General features: G+C 38.9%; 1 protein-coding gene across 1 annotated transcript; it reads right to left on the bottom strand.

The window, feature by feature from the left end:
* Positions 1–402: 402 nt before the first annotated feature.
* Positions 403–25,352, bottom strand: sars1 (seryl-tRNA synthetase 1). Its single transcript, XM_063066463.1, has 11 exons — positions 25,134–25,352; positions 19,846–19,916; positions 18,869–18,949; positions 14,669–14,827; positions 10,722–10,865; positions 7,786–7,941; positions 6,807–7,028; positions 5,638–5,767; positions 4,162–4,319; positions 2,224–2,353; positions 403–1,438 (listed from the first exon to the last, which is right to left on the bottom strand). The coding sequence occupies exons 1-11, from the start codon at positions 25,267–25,269 to the stop codon at positions 1,284–1,286; spliced, it is 1,542 nt and encodes a 513-aa protein (XP_062922533.1). The 5' UTR covers positions 25,270–25,352; the 3' UTR covers positions 403–1,283.
* Positions 25,353–25,639: the final 287 nt, after the last annotated feature.

Raw genomic sequence — 25,639 nt, 5'->3', positions numbered from 1 at the left:
CACTGCTTTTAAACGAATGTACACTCTCAAGAGAAACCGACCCCGTTGGTTTATCAGGGTGAACTAATAGTCGACTAACTTGTCCTGTCACATGGTTTTCTGAAACTCACCAATGTGTACACGTTTGAAAAGGAGTCGTCAAGATGAAGCAGGAAGCGCGGTGACAGGGTGTGTGGGACAAGGGACCGGGAGGAACGCATTGACTGGAAGTAAGAGCGGCGGAGATATGGTGCAAAGGCCTGTTTCTGTGCTGTATAAACTAACAGATCTCATGTTATGCTTACTTTTGAGAGGTGTTAATTTTGGGAATAGGAAGGGGTGAGGGAAAAATTTATAGATTAACTAAACACACAAAAATTAGAAAACCTTTAGAAATTCAAACTTAATGACAGCAAATTTAATGACAGATTTACATCAGCTGTTTCCCATGAAATCTAAAGTCAGAGAATTTCGGCCATTTTCAGAAAACATTAATACATTTATGTTGAAATAAAATTCTTCCATACTTTAATAAATCTGAAAGTTATTTGTTTCCAGTTGTCGCTTCTGTTGTAGCCAATGACTCCTCTAGATCACAGCACATAAGCCCTGCCTAAATTGTTCTTCTTTAGCAAGTACAGATACTGAGAAAGGGCATGCAAGTTGGGAGTAACAAACACATCTGATTTTGGTTTTTTTTTGCTTTTATTTAAAACTCAACAGACATATTTGTTAGAAATCATGGACACATGTTTTAATAATTTCCCCCCTTAGTCTGGAGTCACTGAAGCCAAATAGCACATTGCCCACAAATGCCCTAAGGCAACTAATGACTAAATCCAGGGATGAAAGCTGACAACTTGTCAGTTTGTATGGCTCAGTACCATGGCATGTGACATATACCAAGCCATCTATAAAGCACAAAGCAATTTGTACAGCATAATAACTTAAGCTCTATTGAATTCAATCTGTTGTATTAGGCAAGAAGATGTGTTGCAATTTCATAATGAACTATACATGAAAAAAACAGGCTTACATTAGAAGCATGCTTGTTTAAGCTGTTTATTATTGCAAATCATTCAGGAGATAAAATTTCATATTCTAAGCATAGATTGGCAGCAAATTCTCCATAAAACTTGTTCCACTTAAATGACCAGCCCAAGAGCTGCACATTATTACTACCACGAAGGTGATGCTCTTCTCATTTTACTCAACATGGAGCTCATTTACAAGTCATCCACCTGTAATTAATCTGGACAACAAGTACACTGATTACAAGTTAATCATTTAATTGAAAGGATTCACTAATTGCTGACAGACATGTTCTGGACTTTATTTTCCAAACTAGTATCAGATAAAACAGGTTTCTTCTTGTTTCCTTCTTGCTGCTTTTTCTGTTTTTTAGATGGTTCCTGGTCAATAGGTGCTTGTTTAACAAACTTGATAATTTCATTCAAACCTATTAAAAAGAAAGGGTATATGTACTTTTGCAAGTTAAAAATGATGTGCTTCATTTTCTGACTTAATATGAAAATATTTCAGTAATAATTGTCATTTTAGTTGTTTGTAATTCAACTGTCAGTTGCAATGAGCTCTAAGTTATATGTAGACAAGAGCACATCAAGACTAACAAACATGAGAAAATCTGCAGATGCTGGAAATCCAAGGCATCACACACAAAATGCTAGAGGAACGCAGCAGGTCAGACAGCTTCTATAGAAAATAGTAAACAGTCGACATTTCAGGCCAAAACCCTTCATCAAGACTCATCCTTCAAGATCAACAGCTGAATTGTAATTTTGTTTTATCTTAAAACAAACATTAATTTGAAAGGTAGATCACAGGCTGATTTTGCTCCACTCCAACTTGGAATCCAGCCAACTCTCAAGGTCCCAAATTTTCCCTCAATTAAGGTTAAACCAGAGAGTTTCTCACCTATACTTCAAAAAGATTGTTCCCACATTAATTTTCCCCAGAAGTGTTTAAAATTATCATAATCTTTTATTAGTTTATCTTGTTCCCACATCTTGCAAATAGTTAACATGTACTATTAATGCAACACTTTAAATATAATGAAGAGGGTAGAACTTGGGCAGATCTTCTCCTGAATAGAAAAATCAAAGCTTTAAATCCTAGATTTTCAGCGTGGAATTTAACTAGATCAGGAGAGTATGTGGCTTGCTCGATCTCATCCCCAAATGAATGAAACAAAGTCATACTGTACACATAATTTCTTCCACTTACCTGGAGGCATGTACGGTCTTAGACTTTCAGGTATCACCACACCCTCTTCAGTTTGATAATTTTCGAGGATAGCACAGATGACACGAGTTGTTGCACACATTGTGGCATTTAACATGTGCACAAATTCAGCCTACAAACAAAAAATACATTTATCCTACATTAATTTACATCCTCAAAACAAAATAAAAATCTCCTTAATGTTTTCCTCTCTTCATGCTGCAATGTTTCATCATTATTACTCCTGTTCTGAAGATAAATTGACTAAGGAAAAGGTTCATTAGCAAATAACTAAGCCTCAATATTGAGACTAGGCAGGGAGACGGCATTCAATCACAGCAGGCATCATATATGGATCATGGTAATGTGAAGCCAGCAGCTGGGAAGCACTGGAAAGAGATCATTTTGAATGAAAACCCTGGCTACGTCTTCTTTTTAGACCAGAGAACAAAGTGATTTCTGGATCATTACCACTTCAAGCAAAATTACCACATTGTCATACTGGAACCTTCAGTATCCATGTAGTTTAGCACATAATTAAATGCGAGTCATTTTTAGTTTAAAAAATGTTTTAAATCCACAATATAAGTTTCCATTGCACATGTATAGCTTAATGTTGTTGGATATATCAAGCATCCCATTTACTCAAAGTCAATCTGTTCTACACAAGTTAAAAGCTTCCACCAAAATTCACTCACAGCCTACTTGAGATAGATTCACATTTCTACTTAGGTGACTTCTATTTGCTCTCAAAATATTACGTTAATTTATTCCAATAGCTGAATGAGTAAATATACATAAAGCTTTTGGGTGCTCGACTACACCAAATCAATTGGTAAGTTCTTGATTCTGAGGTAATCTAAATCAGATTGACAACAGGTTTTATGTCTCCACGCTTGGAAAAGTGTTGTATCTTTTAGAATTGTGAGGGTCAGCAAAAATGTTTTGTTGTGAAGCAGTTCCACAACTGAATGGCACACTAGCACCCTCTTCAGGCAAACCTGATACCCAAATACTATACCAGTATTATTTTAGTTAGACAAATGTGGGCAAATAATTGCTGGTTAACATTTACAGTACTGTGCAAAAGTCTTAGGCACATAGATATAGCTAGGATGCCTTAAGACTTCTGCACAGCACTGTTAGCTTTTGTTTTTAAAAATATCATTTCCTGCATGGGTTAATATTGATTTGAAATATATAGTGGAAAGACATTATCTCTCTCATATATATTTGAGTTTACAAGTGAAATTAATATTAGCTGCAGCTTGAGCCTTGATAAACCCGTGTCTTACTTCCAAATGTATACAGTCACATGCGAGACCATTAGATTTCAGTTTTCATTGGAAAATTACGTGTATTGCAGAAAAAGTATCCCAAAGCATTAACATAAAGCTCAAAATCCAAAGTGTTAAGTTCAGTTGTAAGAGCGTTTTACAATTCAATATTGTTTCAAGTTGCCAGTTTTGAGGTGTGAGCTAACACTCTGAAGCTTTGCATTAGCTTTCCCATGTTTTGCAGATCGCTATGCACATAAAAGAACTATTAAAGAGATTGTTGAATATCAAGCATTTTAGCATATTTCAAAAAGTGCAAGCAGGCACTATATCAATGTAAATTCTTCCTTTCTTATTCTTATGAAGACAATGTCCTTTCTAGCCATCCAAAATCCAAATAAAATACCATACAAATTCGGTAAAGAAAAACAGCCACAACCCACATGCCGAGGTAAATAGCAAGATCCTTACCGATGTGAGTTTAGCCCAAGCACTAATTTGTGAAAATTTACCCAGTTTTATGTTCCCAACTAATACACATAAAGGAATGGACAATCACATAAATATTTCATATTCAGGCATCATGACAACTATTTGTTTTATCAAACAGATACACATTTTCACCTTTTGAAGGCAGTGTAATTCAACATATCATCATACATACTTTATCCATCATTTTTTTGGTTTGTCCATATCTGATTCGTAATCTCCGTGCTTGGTAATCTGTACAGTTTGAACATGATACCAATTCCCGGAAGGCAGAAGAGCCAGGAAACCAAGCTTCCAAATCCAACTTTTTACTTGCAGCATGATTCAGTGCACCTAACAGAGCAAAGAAAGCAAATTTAATTTCACATCCATTTCTAACTGCAATATCAATTTGTCAATTAAAAGAGAATGACTTCAACTGCAAACAGGAAATCTATGAGACCAGCAGGTATACAGCCACTTTGCAATCTGCATTTATCCATCCCTCACAAATGTTCAGCTTAAATATCCTGATGTCACCACAGGCCAGAAACTCCACACAAATGACAAGCAATTCAGAGGCATCTCTAATGAGTGACTTACCTGATGCCCCTGGATCTTTCCAGCATTTATATGGTACAAGTATGGAGTGTGAGAAATTGAGAGTTGTGTTAGTACTTGGGGCGCCTTATGAAAGATGTGCTGGCATAGGAGAGGGTCCAGAGGAACTTCACAAGAATGACTCTGGGAAAGAAAGAGTTAACGCATGAGGAGTGTTTGACAGCTCTAGGCCCTTACTTGCTGGAGATTAGAAGGATGAGGGGGGTGATCCCATTGAATATTGAAAGGCCTATATAGAGGGAGAGGATGTTTCCTATAGTAAGGAGTCTAGGACCAGAGGGCGCAGCCTCAGAAGAGAGGGATGTCCATTTAGAACAGATGAGGAGGAATTTCTTTAGCCAGAGAGTAGCGACTCTGTGGAATTTGTTGCCACAGACACCTGTGGAGGTTGGTCATTGGGCATATTCAAAATGGAGGATGATAGGTTCATTATTAGTCAGGGCGTCAAACATTACGGGGAGAAGGCAGAAGAAGGGGGTTGAGAGGGATAATAAACTAGCCATGATTGAATAGCAGAGCAGTCTCGACGGGCTGAATAGCCTAATTCTGCTCCTATGTCTTATGGTAAAGTAGTTTTAGAGAGTTTCCTCATCTCCACGAAACTTTACTATTTTAATCAGCTAAAAGGCAACACAATCAAAACAAGAGCATGCTATGTTCCTTTATTCTTGGATGTACAATGCTTGACAGAACACAAATAATATCTTGTGACTTAAGGCTGGTAACTAAACCTGTAAGTAGAAAACTTGTCAACCATATCACACGTTGCTTTTCTGCAACCTTCCAAATGCTCCAAACACCTATCTAGTGACCATTGGCTTCTAAAATCTAAAACAGGTTCCTTATAAAAATAAATTAGGTTTATTGAAATATAATTTTTAAAACATATGTCTTATGGGTCTTCTGCTTCTTTCTTAGCTCAAATTTACCACCAAGTATAATCAAACTGGAAATACATTTTAGTTTTTAAAATCTCATAGATAGCAAACAGCACTTTTAAATGTTCAATCATTTAGCAGGATCTAAAGAAGCTATATGATTTATCAAGTACCTGATACAATATTTACAATGCGGTATGGAATTCCTAGAGACCGGTAGAACTCTTCAGCAGTTTCAATCATTTCGTCAAACATATCCCATGACTTATTATCATGAGGGGAAGCAAAAACGAATTGTTCAACCTATAAAGACAAAATATATTGAACTGTCTTAAATTATCAACAATCTATTGAACTGATGTTCTGAAATAAAATTATCACTATCAGATGATATTGTACATTTACATTTATTACTTCTGCGAATACAGCAATGGGTATCAGATGCTTTGGTATCGCTTACATTTTTTCATGCAATGGATATTGTTTGCAGTCACCCAAATATGACTTTGCTCCTTTAATCAATTCTTTCTTGAGGCAGTGGGCCTTATTGAGGTATATTGGGTATTCTTTGAAGTGCTGCACATTGACCAAATGGATTGAAGTGGATGTAACGACTGGCATGAAAATGTAATTTGCTGAGGGCCATCACCAGTAGCAATCCTTCTTTTAAACAGGTCACCTATGTAATTAATGTACTATGAAGAGAATTTAATGGGGAAGATACCATTGATGGGATTTCCACCCCATCCCCCAGAAGTAGAATGTGAAGAATGCCACAATGCTGGAATGGGTGATAATAATTTGGGTTATCCATGGATCCGCAAGGGAGTGTTGCACCATGCCAAGTAATTTAACCTTCCCTTTTTCCATTCCACATTCTGGCTCCCCTCCTACCCCTTTCTCTTCTCTTCATCTGCCTATCACCTCCTTCTTCCCATTCACCCATGCTCCACTCTCCTTTCAGATTCCTTCTTCAGCCGTTAACCTTTTCCACATATCATCTCCCAGCCTCTTATTTCACCCTCCCTCCACCATCCACCTACCTTCCCACCCACCTGGCTTCACCTACCACCTTCTAACTTGTACTCCTTCCCCTCCCCCACCTTATTTTAGTTTCTTCTCTCCTCCTTACCAGTCCTCACGAAGGGTGTTGGCCTGAAACACAAGCTCTTTATTCCTTTCCATAGATGCTATCTAACCCACTGAGTTCTTCCAGCAGAGAGTGAGTGAGTGAGAGAGATGTTACGTTACTCTGGGTTTCCAGAAACTGCAGAGTCTCTTGTAAATAATTTATTGAGCTGTTTTATGAATTAGAATTACATTTCCCAGCATTTTGAATTACCTTCTCGAACTGGTGAACACGGAAGATGCCCCTGGTGTCACGGCCATGTGAACCAACCTCCTGGCGGAAGCATGTAGAAAATCCAGCATACTTAATAGGAAGATCCTCAGGCTTCAACCATTCATCTCTGTGAAAAGCTGCAATTGGCTGCTCGGAAGTAGCAATCAAGTATTTCTCATCAATGGAACTGTCATCTGACTTTTCACTGCCTTTTCCAATTACCTAAAGAAAACATTGCAAATACCAATTCAAGTTATAGAGTTATATGGCAAGGAAATAGACCCTTCAGTCTAATTCTACTATGCCCGCCAAGCTGTCAATGTAAGCTAGTCCCATTTGCCCACATTTGACCCCAATCCCTCTAAACCAGGGGTTCCACAGAGCTTTCGGTTAACGGTAGGGGTCTTTGGCATTAAAAAAAGTTGGGAACCCCTGCTCTAAACTGTTCCCATTCATGTGTCTGTCCAAATATCTTTTCAATATTGTAATTGCTCCTGCATCTAACATTTCACCTGGCAGCTCGTTCCCTACACAAACCATTCTTCCTTTTAAATCTTTACCTTCCAGGGAAAAACGGACCATTCACCCTCTTATACTCATGATTTTATTGCACAAGTTTTAAACTAGCATTAAGTGCTGATAAAGAAAGACAAGACACTAGATATAATCAGTAGATAGTAAAGGTAAAAATAAAAAAAATTAACTGTCATTGTTGTTTTTGCTACTTTCCACACTGACTTCTAATGCTTTGTCCAGTTGACATCAAGTCAATAATGAGGTTGTTATTACTTTTAAGATGGTACAAAGATAAGAAAACATGACTGTCTTTGACTCAATACAATAATGTTTATGGTTTCATAAGTGATGGTAAATGTGCAATACGATTCACTCAAAAGGGACAACTTAAATTTCTAGTATCACATTAGTGGGGATTATTCCCTTTCTGCTTTGTAACCACAAAAAGCATTGTGTTCAGTACCTTGTACAATTCTTCATCAAATTGACTCAGCTGTGCTACTTCTTGCATTACTTCTTTTCTCATAAAGAATGGTGTATAAAGTGGAGTATAGCCTTGGCTGCTTAGACCCCGCAGAGCATGCTGGATCAGAGCTTGTTCAAGAAATACCAAAGGACCCTACAAAACACAATGAACACATGGCATATATCGTTCTTTGACTTTCTTTAGGTCTTTCAATTAGTATTATAAACTTTGCAATTACAGACTTAACTATACACTCAAAACTGCACGACATATCAGATCTCATTTTTCCTTCTGATGTTCCAGCTGGGTAAGTAAAAAAAACTACGAAGGGTTTCCCTTTTGCAAAGATAGTCAAGTAATATACTACATGGCAAGGGCAACAGTACAAGTCTTATGATTAGCACCCTGCCCATAAGCTTAGACATTCACTTCTTTTATGAGCATACCACCACTGCAGAGCATGTCTTAGATACGATTCATTACAACAACTCAAGATGGTTTCTTTATCAGCACCTCCCAAAATAACAATATGATAGATTGCTATTCTGCCAGAAATGAGTAATACATTATCCAATCTTACAGACATGTCACTACTACTTCACTGTCAACAAGATATGGAACTCATAACCAAAACTCCACAGGCAGGAGCACAATAGAGTATTTTCCATTTCCTGGATGGAGTGCCACTCAAGCAATATTAAAGAGGCTTCTCACTATTCAAGTCAAAACAGCTTACTTGATTAGCAACCAAATCCAATAAGCATTCACTCTTTCCAGCTCTCCTTCCACTGTGGTTGCCATTACACAACACTCAACTTCTACACCAAACAAGGATAAGGGTAGTAGGTTTGTCTCCAAAATTATTCTCTATTCTGATCCAGAAATGTATCATTGTTTTTTCCTCACAGACACTAGATCCAAACCCCTGAAGTTCCTACATAATCCCAATATCTCCATGACAAGACCCTAAAGCATCTGCACAGTGAAGATGCATACCTCAAGATGCTCTGCATTGATGACAGCTCAACATTTAAAACTATTATCCTCTTAAACTAATCAAGGCCTCAATACCTGCTTGTACAACTAGATCCTCAATTTCCTCACTTGTAGACAGTCAGTGTGGATTGGCACAACGTTTCCTCCACAATCTCCATCAGCACAGGTGCACCACAAGGATGTGTGCTTAGTTAGACTTGCTTTATACTTATGACTGAAAGGGTAAGCACAGTTCAAATGGCATATTTATGTTTGCTTATGACACCACTATAATTGGCCAAACCAAAGGTGGTGATGTTCTTTAACAGAAAAGCCTACAAAATGTAGTGGGTAAGCCCAGTCCATCACTGGTAAAGCCCTCCCCACTGTTGAGCACATCTACACGAAGCACTGTTGCAAGAAAGCATCATCCATCATCACGGACCGGCACCATCTAAGCCATGCTCTCTTCTTGCTAATATCATCAGGAAGGCGGTACAGGAGCCTCAGGACCCACACCACCAGGTTCAGAAACTGTTATTATCCCACAACCATGAGGCTCTTGAGCATTTACTCAACCCAACACTGAGTTGTTTCACTTTCAAGGACTATTCATCTCATTATTTCAATATTTTTTGCTTACTTATTTATTATTTCTTTTTGTACTTGCTGTCTTTGCACATTGGTTGTTTGTCCACCTTGCTATGCTTCTATTGTGCTTCTTAGATTTACTGTGAATGTCCACGAGAAAATTAATCTCAGGGTTGTATATGGTGTACTTTGATAATAGATTTACTTTGAATTTTGATTTAAGGCAGCAACTCACCAACCTCTCCTAATGGGGCTATTAGCAAAGGTGTATAAATGCTGATAATGTCAACAGAGCCCACATTCCATGAATGCACAAAAAAATTCAAAATGAAGGTAAAATACTAAACTGAGTTAATAAGACAAAATAATTTCCCCCTCTCATTTTTAAACGTTTAAGTACACTTTGCAATTTATATTGTTACAACAGCTTTGAACCTAACCATGCAATATTTAAAATATTAATAAGCTTAATCAGTACATTTTAAAATCATTGATGCAAATTATTAGTCAAATACAATTTTTGAAAATATACTTGGCAAAATGGTGCTGTTTAATACAAGTATGGGTACACAACAAAAAAAGTTAGTGGACTAATATATCCATTCAATATAAGAAAAATAGTATTGTGATTTATTACAATCATTTTAATCAATAAAAATTGAAAGGACCATTTAAGGGAGGCTTTTATTGGTCCTGATCATGTCTGAATGCAAAAAAATTCCAGACTGACCCTGGCAGAAGACTCATAATTCTGTTCCACTGTATATTGATGGGATTGCTTTGAAAACCTAGACCCAAGGTGTCAGTGATAAGCAGCATTCTTCATTTTATTTAGTCTACAAAAGTACAGAACCTTTATCGCTCTCTACTTGCATCTTGAGTGAAATCAACAGAAACCAACTGAAAATGAAAATGTTCCTAATCCTTGGGGCTCTCAGTCAGTTCAATCACCTTGACTTTGGAGAAATTGGACAGTACTTGTCTATTCCACCTCTTGAAATGGGACTCCCTTCCTATAGTCAAGACACCATGGTAAACATATCACAAGGTTACTAATAACTTGAGAAACTGAGTTAACAAAATGCTCAAACTACTTCAGCCACCACCAGAAAATGACACACAAACCATTGCAGTTGTACCTGATATGATTAAATAATAAACACTGTGTAAGATTACACATTTAGCCTTTACTCAGAGATGAATCTGCACAGGGATCTCAAAGAAATAAGTTCCCCAAGGAAAGGAAAACATGATGAAAATTAGCAAGAGGTGATTGGCAGGCTTTAGCTATTTATACAAAACTGAACTTAAATGTTGCTGGTTTAATATTACCAAGATATAGGTAATTTAACATACTATAATCTCACCTTCAAGAAATACCCTCGGCTGCCTGCTACTACAGCAGCTTTCTCTGCTTCAAAACCATCAACCATTACCACTAAGTCGACATGGGAATACTTCTTTGTGGAAGTACAATCTCCCCATGTTCGTTCCACTTTATTGTCTGCATCCTGTAAAGGAGAAAAAGAAAGCTTTTAAATTGCTAAAATATTCTGAAATCAGATGCAATCTATCAGCACGTTACAAATAAAGCTAGACAAAAGTTGTGAAGCAAGGTGACTTGTGGCATTTTCTCTCTATCCAAAAGAAAGCTACTTTATTAGAATGAGATACAAGTAAACACCAAAATTGGAAAAAAACACCCATGGTTATAATGATACCTCAGATAACCGGTTTCTTACAGAAATCATTCAAATTTCTGGGGCAATAAATCAACTTTGGTTCAAAGCAGCTGCATATTCTAATAAAATTGGCTGCTGTTTGTATAGCCCTTTTAAAATTGTTCCATAAAAGTGTAACCATAATTCAGAATAGCATATAAATGCAGACACCACTACATACACTCTGTGGCCACTTTATACCTGTACATTCCACGTTGATCATGGAATGATTGTTGGTGCAGGTGAGGTGGTTTGAGTATCTTAAAAACTGCTGAGCTCCTGGGATTTTCACATATGGCAGTCTGCAAGTTTACAGAGAATGGTGCAAAAATGAAGGAAAAAAACGGTTCTGAGGGCATAAAAATCTTGAGAGGTGACAGGTGAATTGCCGTCTGGGTCATGCTGCCAGGAAGGTGAGTAACTCAAATACACGTTACAAAATCAATGCGCAGAAGAACATCTCTGAATGCACAACACACTGAACCTTGAAGTGAATGGGCTATAGCAACAGAAGACCAGGAATGTCAATTCAGTGGACAATTTATTAGGTACAGGAGGTATCTAATAAAGTGACCACTGACCGTACATGCCTTTAACACCAGTGAGAGGACTAATTTCCTACTCCATATATTCCAACTACCGTTCTGTAATGTTTTGATTTCATATAATCAAACTGCAAAAGGAACGGAATTGGAAACAAAGGAGTTTTAAGAATTTCTGAGAGCTGGGAGATACAAAACAAAGTTGTGAAAATATCAATATTACAAAATTTTTACTGAGGGACAAACTTCACACGCAATATACCTAGCCACAATGGAGTCAGCTGTTTATCTTACAATGCATAGTAACCCTTAAGTATATTTGTAAGTTTTCAACAAAAAAAACTACAAAGTTCTTCAGAGCAAAGTATTCTTTCTGTGTAGGCCCATAAGTTACATAAATTGACAATAATACTTACCCTGGCCAAGAATGAAAATTTATGCTAGGAACACTTCCTGTTTTCTTGGCTGTAGCCAGAACACACATTGGGACTAGGATGACTGTATGGAACTTTGTGGGGAGAAATCCATATTACTACAAACACTCAACATTTTGGCCTACAATCCATCATCAGAACATCACCTCCCTTTGCTTATCCCTCTGCCCCCTTTCCTCCCTTTGGCTTATCCTCTGGCTGTGTCACCCCTTCTCTTTCTGCTCCCCTGCCCTCACAACCTGCCCATCACCCATTCCTTCCTCCTCTGATTCCCCACCTCCTTCCCTTTATTCCATCTTCCACTGTCCTCTCCCATCAGATTCCCTATTCTTCAGCCCTTTGCCTTTTCCAACTTTCACTTAGCAGCTTCTCAAATCATCCTCACTTCCTGCCTCATCTACCCATCTTACCCCTCTCATCTGGATGCACCCATCACCTTACAGCTCATGCTCCTACCCCATTGCTGTTCATTTCCCTCCATAGATGCTGCTTGGCCTGCTGAGTTCCCCCAGTGTTTTGTGTGTTACTTCAGGGAAAACAACATTTGGTTCACATGACATCTCCTACCATTGGCCAGCCCAAAGGCTTCCAATATTCTCCCATGTTGAAGGCCCAAGGCAGAGCAGAACAGACCACAGTCTTTGTAATCTTCAGTTTCTGCAGAGGTCATAGAGGATGGGAGTTTATCATACTGGGAAGATACATGTGGTTTGGGGGGTGGGTAGGGAGGGGCAGGGTTGCTGAAACAGTTGTGTGCAGGAGAAATCATTGAGCATTGGGTGGGAGTTGGACCATGGCAGGCAGGTATTTTGGGGTGGGGGAGGGGGGAAATAGAACAGGTGGAAGTAATCAATAACAATGAAAAGTCAAAGAAATCACCCACCCTTAAGGAAATACATGCCCTCATTTCTCTGGTGGTAAAGGCAGGGTTGTGCCCCTTAACTAACAATGGCCTGATTCTGTTCCTGTGTCTGAAGGTCTTAATCTTCACATTGCAAAACAGTTAAACTTTGTGCAAGTCATGTTAAATGAGCCCTGTATGCTATTTGCTGCCACTATCAAGCGTACCAACTGATATACATTCATCCAATATGCATAAATGGAACTGACAACAATGTCTCCCTGCACCCTGAAGTTAACCAACAGCCCCCACTGTTGCTATTTCAGATATGGTTCATTACCAAGTGTCCTGGAGCATTTTTGGGGCTTCAAACAACAACAAATATACTTGGTTTGTAACTTCTATTAGAGAAACATTTCATCTTGGAGTTCTTAATGCCTATGAGACTCAGTTCAGCATTGGGACTAGTCACTGAAAAGAACAATGTTTATGATATGATTTTACCTTCTTCTACAGCTGGCTCCTCATCTTGAATGTGTTCTTGAGGAAACCATTTGGTTTCATGTCCTCAGTTTTTAATATCAGCAAACAGGAAAGAAAATGTCTTTTATACCTAATTTCTCTTGACCAAAATAAGAGAAATAAACATGCCTTTTTCCACTGCCTCAGTTCTAGAGACCGGTGTCTGGGTGGATCCTATTTGCGGGTCTTTCCGAAAAATTTTTTCAAGAATAACGCTGATGAACAATGTTTGGATACCTGGTTATATTTTACATAAGCTAAACAACGGATCTTTGTGGTTTCAATTATCACATCAAACTGCTCCGAATGCACATTGTTCCATTTGACAAGTAGATCTGCATTCAACTCTCTGGGTATTAAGATAATTTCAAGGTGTTTGAAATTTTCTAGAAATACTTAGGTACTTAGAACATAAGATTCTGCTATCTCTTCCATGGAACCTTAACAATGATGGGGAGAGAGAGAGAGAGATCTTTCACCACAAAGTAGTTCAGTGTCAATTTACATCTAGGCAAGCCAAGTTGAAAGAAAACATTTGGCTCCATAATTTCATAGCTTCCAGTCCACAATGCAATCAAAAGCCTTATTTACATTAATAGCTCTTTGAGTAGCATTTGTCCGAGCTGTATAAAATTCTACAATTTCTTCAGAAGTCACAGACTGACCAACATATCCCTTTCAAAAACTAAATTGCTTTGGATTACTTCCAATTGCTCTTCTATACTCTTATAATATCTAAAATAAGCACTCTAGCAACCCAAGAAACCACTTTAAGAACAACTTAGATCAGAGATCTTTTGAAAGACTTGTCATTCTCTGTGCTCCAAACATCAGTAGCTTATTCACATTCATATAAAGAGAAGCTGGGTCTAACTAGTGACTTTCAGCCAATTTCCATTCTCTCACATTTTCAGCCAAATCAATACTTTGGAATAATATCCACAACGGCCAATGTTATCTTGCAATACAGAAAGCAGTCCAATTTCTTCCATTAACTCGTAGAAGATCTTTCATTTAGTACATTAATCTCCCTTGCCATAGCCTTTAAAATAGCAAAGCTTGTATTTTGCATAAAATAATACCTTAAAATCATCTGGAGCAAGGCTTTTGTATTACTGAATTAGATCTTAATTTTAAATACAATATTAAGAATAATGTCGACTTTCATATTTGATACTGAATTTCAGTGTGCTCAGTGTTAACTATAAAATACATACAAATCAAATAATTTAGCAATGTAATCTATGTCCTTACCTCATCATTGCTGATGGGTACAGAGGGATGCAAGATATTACCAATTTCTCTCAGACTGTCTAATCTTTGTACTTCTAGTTTCAGACGTTCGGTGTCACATTTTCCTATGGCGTCATCGATAAGGACCCGTATTTTCTTGATCTGTGTTACATTTAAACCCTGAAAATTAAGATTATCCTATGTAAGATACAATATTTCACTTTATACCATTCCAAAATAAGAGGCAGATTATTGTTACATTATTTTCAATACTATTACAAATTTACTTCCAAATATGCATAACTCTTGTTTGAAAATGTTCAGCCAAGTGGCTATGCACGCAAACTGGATTAGTGAAAGATAAAATTTACTAACACAATAATTCACATCTCTACTTTATCTGCTCTACAGAATATGGGAGAACGGAATGCTTTGACCAGTGAACCATTTTTGGACAACAATGGGATGGGATGAGTCTAGTAGCTACAAAAATGCTTTTCGTCAGACTATAAATGCCTAAATTCAAGAGTTGGGAAAAAATGGCAAAATTATTTACAACTAAGTAAAAAAAACTCCATAGATTCATTTTGTTAATCGGGTTATAATTTCTCATCTCATCAAAATAACCTGACTGCAAGAGAAATACAAATCCAGTGATGGAGTTTGGTCATTTCTTTTGAATATTACAGAAATAAATCATTTCATATTCTGATTATGACATATGATTATATTCTGCAACATATACTTATTAAAAAAACAGAATTAATTACACTAAAATGAAATAGCAGCATGTGTGTTACACAGGAAAAGGTTGGTTCTGAAAGGCAATTGACATTTCAGACAGACACGGAAAATGCAGGAAATACTCAACAGGCCTGGCTGCATCTGTAGAATGAGAGAGCACCAATGTGTAAAGTCAAAGACCCCTCAAAATTAAAGTTTTTTTTCAAATGGCTTTTCAGATAACTAATGCTAACCTCACAGACTTGTTCAATAATTTTCTATCAACCTTTAGTTAATTATTTTCCATTAATGGAGTGAAATTGCTTACATACATCAAGTCTATTGTGTTTTTCCCACATGTGCCGAGATTAATATGCTTGGCTTAGGAGATTATATATAAATTGGTGGGACTCAAACACGATGGTTGCTCCAACAACAGCATGTCATTTAAAAAAAAATAAGGTTGATAATAAATGAATAAACTTCATCATACTTCCTGAACCTAAACTTCACCTGTACATTTCCCATTTGGGACAGCAGTCTATAGTTACCTTCCCCCTTCTGACACACTGTTTTCATGGTTCGTCAAACAATCTGGTTTAAATGGGGTAAACAAATACTCTGCTCAACACATAAGTGTGATCTTGACATCCCTTCGCTCATCATCCCACAATTTCTCTCTAAAATGTACTTATTTTTAGCCTCTTGCATCATTGTAGCAAAGTCCACTGTAATCTTAGCTGCAATTATGTTGGGTGGTAGTTAGTACTGCTACCTCACAGCTTCAGGGACCCGTGTTCAGTTCTGACTCCGAAGTTGGCCGATTCTCTCCTTTACCACTGCTCTGGTTTCCTCCAATATCCCAAAGGCTTGTCTACTATAAAATTACTCTGCAGTGTAGGTTATTGGCAAAAAGAATCTACATAAAAAATGGGAGAGAAAACAAGATGCAGGGGTGCAGGAGCACCAGGAAATAAGGAACGGATCAATTGGATTGCTCTCCAAGGACCTGACATCGACCTGATGAACCAAAACCAGTACACAGACTCCACATCAGAAACATAGGAACATAGAAAACCTACAGCACAATACAGGCCCTTCGGCCCACAAAGTTATGCTGAACATGTCCCTACCTTAGAAATTACTAGGCTTACCCATAGCCCTCTATTTTTCTAAGCTCCATGTACCTATCCAAAAGTCTCTTAAAAGACCCTATCATATCCGCCTCCACCACAGCTGCCGGCAGCCCATTCCACGCACTCACCACTCTCTGAGTAAAAAACTTACCCCTGACATCTCCTCTGTACCTACTTCCCAGCACCTTAAACCTGTGTCCTCTTGTGGCAACCATTTCAGCCCTGGGAAAAAGCCTCTGACTATCCAGACAATCAATGCCTCCCATCATCTTATACACCTCTATCAAGTCACCTCTCATCCTCCGTCACTCCAAGGAGAAAAGGCCGAGTTCACTCAACCTATTCTCATAAGGCATGCTCCCCAATCCAGGCCACATCCTTGTAAATCTCCTCTGCACCCTGTCTATGGCTTCCACATCCTTCCTGTGGTGAGGCAACCAGAACTGAGTACAGTAATCCAAGTGAGGTCTGACCAGGGTCCTATATAGCTGCAACATTACCTCTCGGCTCCTAAATTCAATTCCACGATTGATGAAGGCCAATACACCGTACGCCTTCTTAACCACAGTCAACCTGCGCAGCTGCTTTGAGCAGCCTAGGGACTCGGACCCCAAGATCCCTCTGATCCGCCACACTGCCAAGAGTCTTACCATTAATAATATATTCTGCCATCATATTTGACCTACCAAAATGAACCACTTCACACTTATCTGGGTTGAACTCCATCTGCCACTTCTCAGCCTAGTTTTGCATCCTATCAATGTCCCGCTGTAACCTCTGACAGCCCTCTACACTATCCATAACATCTTTAGCCTTTGTGTCATCAGCAAATTTACTAACCCATCCCTCCACTTCCTCATCCAGGTCATTTATAAAAATCACGAAGAGTAAGGGTCCCAGAACAGATCCCCTCCGCTGGTGACCGACCTCCATGCAGAATATGACCCGTCTACAACCACTCTTTGCCTTCTGTGGGCAAGCCAGTTCTGGATCAACAACTTTAGACCTTGTCAATTTTGCCCAATTTCCTCTCCTTTTTTCAACTTCCATTTTTAATTTTTTTCTAATCTGGAACAGATCTCAGTATTTAACTTTCTAAAATATTTTCCCAATTACAAATTACCTTTAATATTTCAACAAATTGGCTTCATATTACCATAAAGTCCTTCTATCAGTTACAAGGCATACAACTGGAGTATGATTGTTCCCCACCACCCCCTAGATTTCCTCTATTTTCCCCATTCACGTTCACAAAGAAAATTGTAGAAGACAGTAATGTAACTGAGCACAAGAAAATTAAAATGTAATGACACAGTAGAGAAAGACAAGTCTGAATCTTCTCCATACTGTTCCCAACCTGACTGATAATCGATTTGCCTTTAGTAATTGATTACCACAAAAGTTGGTAATAGCCTGCTAACAACCTAATCTTGACATACAATGGGATAACAATCATTGAGTTTCCCCGCATCAACATCCTAAGGTTGCCTTTGATTAGAGACACAATCAGATGTCAACATGTCAATACTGTAGTAAGGAAAGTGGGGGGGGGGGGGAGAAGGAGACTGGGTATGCTATGACCAACGACTCGTGTCTTGACACCCTTATGTCCTTTCATCAGTTTTAAGGAATGTGTCTCAAGTACATGTACTCTCCATTTGTCAAGATAAATGCAGTTCCAAAAACATAGCACCCAGAAAAGAGCAGATTATTTGCCTGGTAACCCTATTCACTGCCCTAAATATTAATTTTCCTCACCAGCAGCACAATGGCTGCAATACATGCCATCTAGAAAAATGACTGCAGTTGCTTACCTGGATAATTCCAAAAGCCTCTTCTAAAACTGTGATCTCTAACACCAAGGTTGAGGGCAATAGGCATACATATAAACTGCCAACTGCAAGTTCCCGTACAAGTTACACATCATGACCGTGTCCAAATCTTGGGACTCCTGACCCAATACCATTATGGGAATACTTTCACCATAAGTACTACAGCGATTCAAGGTAATTGCTCACCACCACTTTCACATGGATTATTAGGAATTGGCAATAAATGGTGACCCCACAAATAAAAAGAAAAATACATGAATAAAATATTTGCAAGAAGCAAACCAGCAAATAATAGAAATCAATGCCAAGACCCCAAAGGAGAAAACTTAGCCATTAAAGGAAGCAAACTCTAATCACAAGCACTTGGGTGAATCATGTGTGTGTTGTAATCACGTGAATGATGAAATCCCCTATAGAATATTACCCAAGGTATATTGAATAGTGGACTAATAAGAACGTTCCTATGAAACAAGTGTACTGTTATAACAGACTGCATAAAGAAAGACAATCACTGAATCAGTATGACTTACACTTAAAGTTTCAGCATTCAATTCATCCAGATTCTGTGTATTTTGTGGAAGGGTATCACTTTCACCAACAGGCTCCTTTTTCTGTGGAAAATCAGATCTGTAAACGCTAATTTCAATTCATATTTAAATAATTTACCACAAATCTACTTAACACTTGATTTTTGAATTTTTTTTAAATCAATTGTCTGGTGGGTTAGGTGCAAGCATTTTTACTTCAATTATTCAAATTACAGTATATTTCACAAAATCAGCCAATGTTTTACTTGCCAATACACGATTTCAGCAACTATCATTCATTGAATGCAAAAGCATGCAAAGCTACAAATATCAAAACAAATGACACCACTAGTGACTGGACCCCACACAAAACTGCTACCATTAATAACCACACGTTGCCTCTATTAATGCAGCCAATTTGGAATCTACCTTCAAATTTGATCGCTAATTCCACAGGACAGTATCTTATAGACATTTATGCGATAATTTACCAAAGGCTTTTTTAGGAAATCAAGATCCACGATATCTGTGAAGTCAAATTAATTATTTGATGAGTATCGGCCCTGGCTCTGTGGTAGCACTCTTGCCTCGGAGTCAGAAGGTCGTGGGTTGAAGCTCAAGTCTAGAGATTTAAGCACACAATCTAGGCTGACAGTTCCAACGCAGTACAAAGGGAGCGTCACATCAGTGCAAGTACTAAGAAATGAAACTGAGGTCTGCCTTGTCTTTCAGGGTGAGAATAAAACAAATCTTCTGTCCCTGCAATTATCTATTCCTCAGCCAATATAGCTAAAATTATTATTGTTGTTTGTGGGAATTTGTTCTGTACAATCTAGTTGCCATTCTTAACTACTTCAGCCATAATGAACAAACAAAAGAACTTCCCCTTTTGCACCTTTTCATCAATTGAGTAAGACATTTATACAGTTAAATTACAAGAGCAACCATTTCTGATAATTTTATCAACAGGTTGAACTTACCTTCATTTTTTCACCAATTGTTTTGCTGCAAAGGTTTTTCAATTTGTTTAAGTTGTCTGCTTGGAACCGACCTGGTTAAAATAAAAGGTGGAAGCATAAAATATGACAGTTGAACATTTTATCTGAAAAGCAATAAGAACAAGCTTTGTGGAGCAAAAAGCAGTATAAAGTGAAGTATATGTCTTCCATTAACAAATCAGTCTGTTAACATGGGATTTAATTTTTTTTGGTGCATGTCAAGTCACATTTCAAACTTCCATTCGGCAAATAAAATTCCTTTTTTTTTGGAAGTATAACTCATTTGTAATTTTTCCATGTTATAAATAATTGGTTTACCAGTTTGAAATTAAACAATCAGAGAGCCAGTTCCAAATTAAAATTAAGGGTATTTCATTATCTTTACAAAGAAAAACTTTAAAATTCCCTACCAGATGCAACCACATGGAAATATCCTACCAAATGCAACCACGCAGAAAGTCCCTACCAAATGCAACCACGCAGAAAGTCCCTACCAAATGCAACCACGCAGAAAGTCCCTACCAAATGCAACCACATGGATCTTATCCAAAGCCCTTTGAAAACATATTTATAAATTAACTGAAAGCCACTAAACAAAGATATGATGTTATATCTACACAAAAACCACATTGCATGAGGGATAAATCTATTAAAGGATCAAAACAAGATAAACTTGCCACCAAATAAAAAGCAAATTGGTCCATCACAATGGAACCTGTTCTGCACAAGGGAAACCAATCTCTTGATATACTGCTGTTGCCTTGAAAAAATTTCAAATATATACGCCCTATCCTCGTTATATGCATCTTCAGACAATGCGGATTCACATTTACGCGAGGAACCTACTTCTACCAATGTCTCCTTATATGCGTCCAAAACTCAGTTATGCGAGGAGCACTGCTTTCCTGCCAATACAAGTCAGGTGCGCGCGCCTCACAATCTCACTCCCGCCAGTCTCACATTCGTTTTGGCAAGGTGTGGATGCGCGATCTTGCGCTCTTAAACTTTTGTTGGTTTTACCTACATCAGCTGAAGGTAACACAGCTCTGGAACACTACTGCCGGGAACAGAATCTTGCCTTTAAAGTTCTTTTGTTGCTTGACAATGCACCAGCCCACCCTAAACATTTGGACAGCATTCATCCTAACATAACAGTGCGTTTCCTGCCACCTAACACAACATCGCTGATTCAACCACTTGACCAAGGTGTGAGCCACATTCAAGGCGTACTTATTTTTTTTAAAAACGGTTAACTATTTCTCAGATGCTGCAAGCAACAGACGATTTAAAAAATCCCGGGAGTTTACCAACGGTGAGGGAATGGTAGAAGTTGGAACACCTGGCAAAAATGGCGATGGACATGGACCCAAGTTTAGAATGGAGTCAGCATTTCAGTCGTTCCCTACTGTCAACCCTTCTTCCTTACAAGCAAATTTATGTTGAAAAAGACGGCAGTTCTAAGAGTGCTGTGAGTCTTCCTTCACCCCTCATTGTGCTTGATATGATCCTGATGACCACAACCATCCACCTTATCCATGTAAAGCTGCCCGACACCACAACAACCACTCATCTCCCGAAGCGAACTCACCTGCCACTGTTGGAGTACTCTACACCCTAGGATGTTAACTGTCTATGATTTATTACATTGAATATTACCTTAAATTGATGAAATATAATACAAATGTTGTCTTGTGGTACTGCTTTTGTGTTGTATGAAAATGTGGATAAATTACAGATAAAACATATTTACGAAGCCCTCTGGAACGCATCCCCATTTTCTGCATTTAAATAATTATTCACATTATGCGTCAACTTCGAGGAACGTATCCCCTGCATATAACGAGGATAGGGTGTACAGTGAATTCTGGTTAACTGGGAGACATCAGGACGTTTTGGCCCAATGAAGCAGCTGCCACAATTGTCCGAAGTTTGATGAAAATAATTTAAAAGGTATTATAAAAAAAGAAAGACTATCGTTTAATCAAGTAATGTTATATATTTTTTAAAAATACAGAATAAACTAGAACAGTTCCCATGTGGCTAAAGTACTTTAAGACTGTATTAGTTCACAATAGTTATTAACAGCAGAATTCATCGAGTGTGCGCAGGCATGTACTTCTGACTGACTGAAAATGAATAAAATCAGTGCAGACAATGCACTGGCTTCATTGCCTTTCTGCATGAAGTACAACAATAAATCTCCTGGCATCTTGCACTGTCACAGCTCAGGTTCAGTTGAGTCATCCTCATCACTTTTCTCATCTTCATATTCCTCACCTTGGTGTTTTGAAACAATGCTTTCAATAATTTCATCCCCCAAATCTTCATTTTCATTGTAACATTCAAGGTGATTGTCAATACCATTTGTAACCTGAAGTACGTGAAATCACCTCATTTTCATTCCTGGCATTTTCTGACATCTCCAAACCTGAGTGCTTGAAACTGTAGTGAGCAAAACATTTCTGAATTGTTTTCCTACTTACTTCTTGCCAACTATCACTGACAAGCTGTACTGCCTACATAAGGTTAACTCCTGCAATCACTTCCTTGGCTGTTGAAGATGTCAGTAGATTTTCTTCAATTGCTTTGAGAATGTGGTGCACCAGCTTTGTGATTTAACACCTTTAAATGTTTTATGATTTCCATATCCACTGGTTGCATAGAAGATGTTGCACTGACAGGCAGAAACTCCAGCTACATGTTTCTCAAATATTCTAATTAGGGTGCAATGCACAATAGACGAGAAGAATTTTGCTTGATTTCCACTGTAGCTCAATATCCTAACTCATTAGCCATTTCTTAAAAACTTTATAAGTCATCCATGCATTCTTATTAGAAAAGTATTCGATTGGCAAACTATCTATTCTTAGCCCCTTAAAGCATCGAGATTTAATGCTTTCTCCAATAACCAACAATTTCTTGTTATCAGTTTCTGACATACCAGGGGTGATTGATAATTTTGTGGCCTAAGGTAGAAGGAGTCAATTTTAGAAAATATAGTCCCCTCCTACATTTACACACTTAGTCCAGCTGTCATGGAGCATATAGATCCCTTCTTTGTAGAAGTTGGCATCTTGGACCTCCAGAAAGTGGTCCACAGCAGGGGTGATTGATAAGTTCGTGGTCTAAGGTGGGAGCTGAGTTATACAGCTCTCGTTACATGCACATGCAATTCAACTCTTTGAGTGATTATGCAGAAAGTTTGAAGTTAATAACTCATCTCCTTCTACCTCACGAAGGGTCTCGGCCTGAAACGTCGACTGCACCTTTTCCTACAGATGCTGCTTGGCCTGCTGCGTTCACCAGCAACTTTGATGTATGTTGCTTGAATTTCCCGCATCTGCAGAATTCCTGTTGTTTCCTTCTACCTCATCTCCCTTTCTTCTTGCAGTTTATTTTGCTGATGGATCAAGCGTGCAATTGTAGATTTCGGCACGTGACTGACCACCTCCTATCCCAATTAAGCAGCATAGTGTCCCAAATAAACGAAGGGAATCCAGGTTGTTTTCTCAATTTGTTTTTGTTAAGAATTGTCCCAAGTAAGTGGCTGCCCTGATTAACCGATGCTCCAATTAACTGGAATTCATTATACATTCATTTCCTTCTGGAAGTTATTTTTGGATTTACTTTCACCACCCTTTTAGAATACGAAAGGGTGATACTCCTACTGAGGTTTAAAAAATTGAGAGAGGCATAGATTTGGTGGATGGTCGCACTCGTTTCCCCAGGGTAGTACAGTCAAAAGCCAGAGAGCACAAGTTTCAGGCAAGAGGGGAAAAAGCAAATCTTAAAAAGGAGCTTCATATAAATAAGTAGAAACTTTCAGCTCTTCAGTTTGAGTGGCATGGTAGTGTAGTTGGTTAGCACATCACTTCACAGTACTAGCAACACAGGTTCATTTCCTGCCGCTGTAAGGAGTTTATATGTTCTCCCTGTGACTGGTTGGGTTTCCTCCAGGTGCTCCAGTTTCCTCCCACAGTCCAAAGACACACAGGTTAGTAGGCTAATTAGTCATTGTAAATTGTGACTGATTAGGCTAGGATTAAATAGGTGGGTTGGTTGGTGGTGTGGCTCCAGGAGCCTATTCCATGCTGTATCTCAATAAATAAATAAAGTTTGAACTACAGTCAAACCCAGATATTCTCAGTATACCATCCAATTTTTACAAGCAGTGAATCTTAATTTTTTCCGACATTCAGCCACAGGAAGTCATGTAAAAACTGAAGTACATGAATTGCTCCTTAGAAAAGGACCACTGCAACTTAAGCAAGCATATAAATCACTTCAAAAAATAAGATAAAAAAAAACAAAGTCAGCCCACAAACAAAACTAAAACATTGGCTTGCACAGGATTGCATCAGATTCTGCAAGTCAACTGCAGACACCCTGTGGAACTACACGGTTACTGCATCAAGGTTATCCAGCCACAGAATGCATTTGCAAGTCAATCAGCATCTGTAAGGGGAAAGATATAGTTGATGTTTCAGGTCAAAACCCTTCTCCCACCCCCCACCCCCGCACACTCTACAGATGGAACTCAATCCACTGAGTTTGTCCAGCACTTAAGAGTTTTTTTTTGCTCTAGATTCCAACATCTTGCATCTCCACCCTGAATTACAAAGAGCAGAAAACATCTGTAGAAAGAGAAACAAAGTTAGCACTCTAAATTGAGGCCCTGATGAAAAGTCAATGACCTGAAACGTTAAGTGTTTTCCTCTCCACAACAGCTGCCCACCCTGCTGAGAATTTTGGAGACAAAAGACTGCAAATAAGTTGGAATTTGGAGCAAACACTGGAGAAACTCAGCAACTCGGGCAGCATCTATTGAAGGAAATTGACAGTCAAGGTTTCACGTCAAGATTCTTTATCAGTCCTGATGAAAGCTCTCGACCTGAAACGTTGACTGTCCATTTCCTTCCACAGACACTGCATTAATCCAGCGTTGTGTGTTGCTGCTCAGAATGGTTCCGACTTCCAAAACCACCAACACTTGGCTCTTGAGGAATGAGACAGCAACCCCCTCACCACCCCAGGTAGTCACTAATTTGTTACGCTGTTGGCGTTTCACCTTTGAAACAAGCGGCAGAAATCACAGTAACTATCCACACCTCTTGCATTTAAAACCCGACAGGGACGGGTAAGAGTAGAACGCATGCGCAGCAGTTTCATTCACAAAGACGACCCCGGAGGAGCCTTTGCCGCCCACCCAGTGACCGACCTCACCCGGCTCCCCATCGCTCACCCTCACCCACCACCGATCCAACACCCACATTTCCTCCACTCCGTGTCCACCTCCACCAGCTTATCCACCAGCGACACGTCTTTGAAGCGCTTCACTTGGTTCTGCCGAATTTTGTCGGGGTCTCCCCCCTTGTCCTTGCGGAACAGGTCGAGATCGAGCACCATGTCGACGACCGAGCTCCCACTTCACCGACTCCGCTCCCACACCCTCGCCGCCGCCTGCCACTGCAGCCAACGCCGGGCATGCGCAGAACACTTGCCGGCGGTGGAGCCAAGTTGGGCAACGAGGCGGTCCGGCCGCCCGGGGCAGCGCCACCACCAGGCGCCTGACTCGTCAGTGCAACCGCGCTGCAAATCACGGAGCCGCGGACAAAGCTCCGGAGGTGATTCAGCTGGTGAGGCAGCAATGAGGAAGGAAATTGGACAGCCGACGTGTCGGATTTGCCACCTGACCTGCTGAGTTTTACATATGTTGCTCCAGATTCCAGCATCTGCATTCTCTTGTGTTTCCATTTTTTGGCAAACCATTGGCAGT

This window comes from Mobula hypostoma, chromosome 13 (assembly GCF_963921235.1).
Source record: "Mobula hypostoma chromosome 13, sMobHyp1.1, whole genome shotgun sequence".
In the NCBI taxonomy this organism is placed as follows: domain Eukaryota; kingdom Metazoa; phylum Chordata; class Chondrichthyes; order Myliobatiformes; family Myliobatidae; genus Mobula; species Mobula hypostoma.
The sequence above is the reverse complement of the archived record's forward strand: the minus strand, read 5'-3'. Positions and strand labels throughout refer to the sequence as shown.

Coding starts and splice junctions, on each gene's coding strand:
- sars1 (XM_063066463.1), bottom strand. CDS start 25,269: ATGGTGCTCGATCTCGACCTGTTCCGCAAGGACAAGGGGGGAGACCCC. Junction 19,917..25,133: donor GGACACGGAGTGGAGGAAAT/GTGGGTGTTGGA, acceptor TATTTTAACCAG/GTCGGTTCCAAGCAGACAAC. Junction 7,942..10,721: donor GCCGAGGGTATTTCTTGAAG/GTGAGATTATAG, acceptor TGTGTTTTGTAG/GGTCCTTTGGTATTTCTTGA.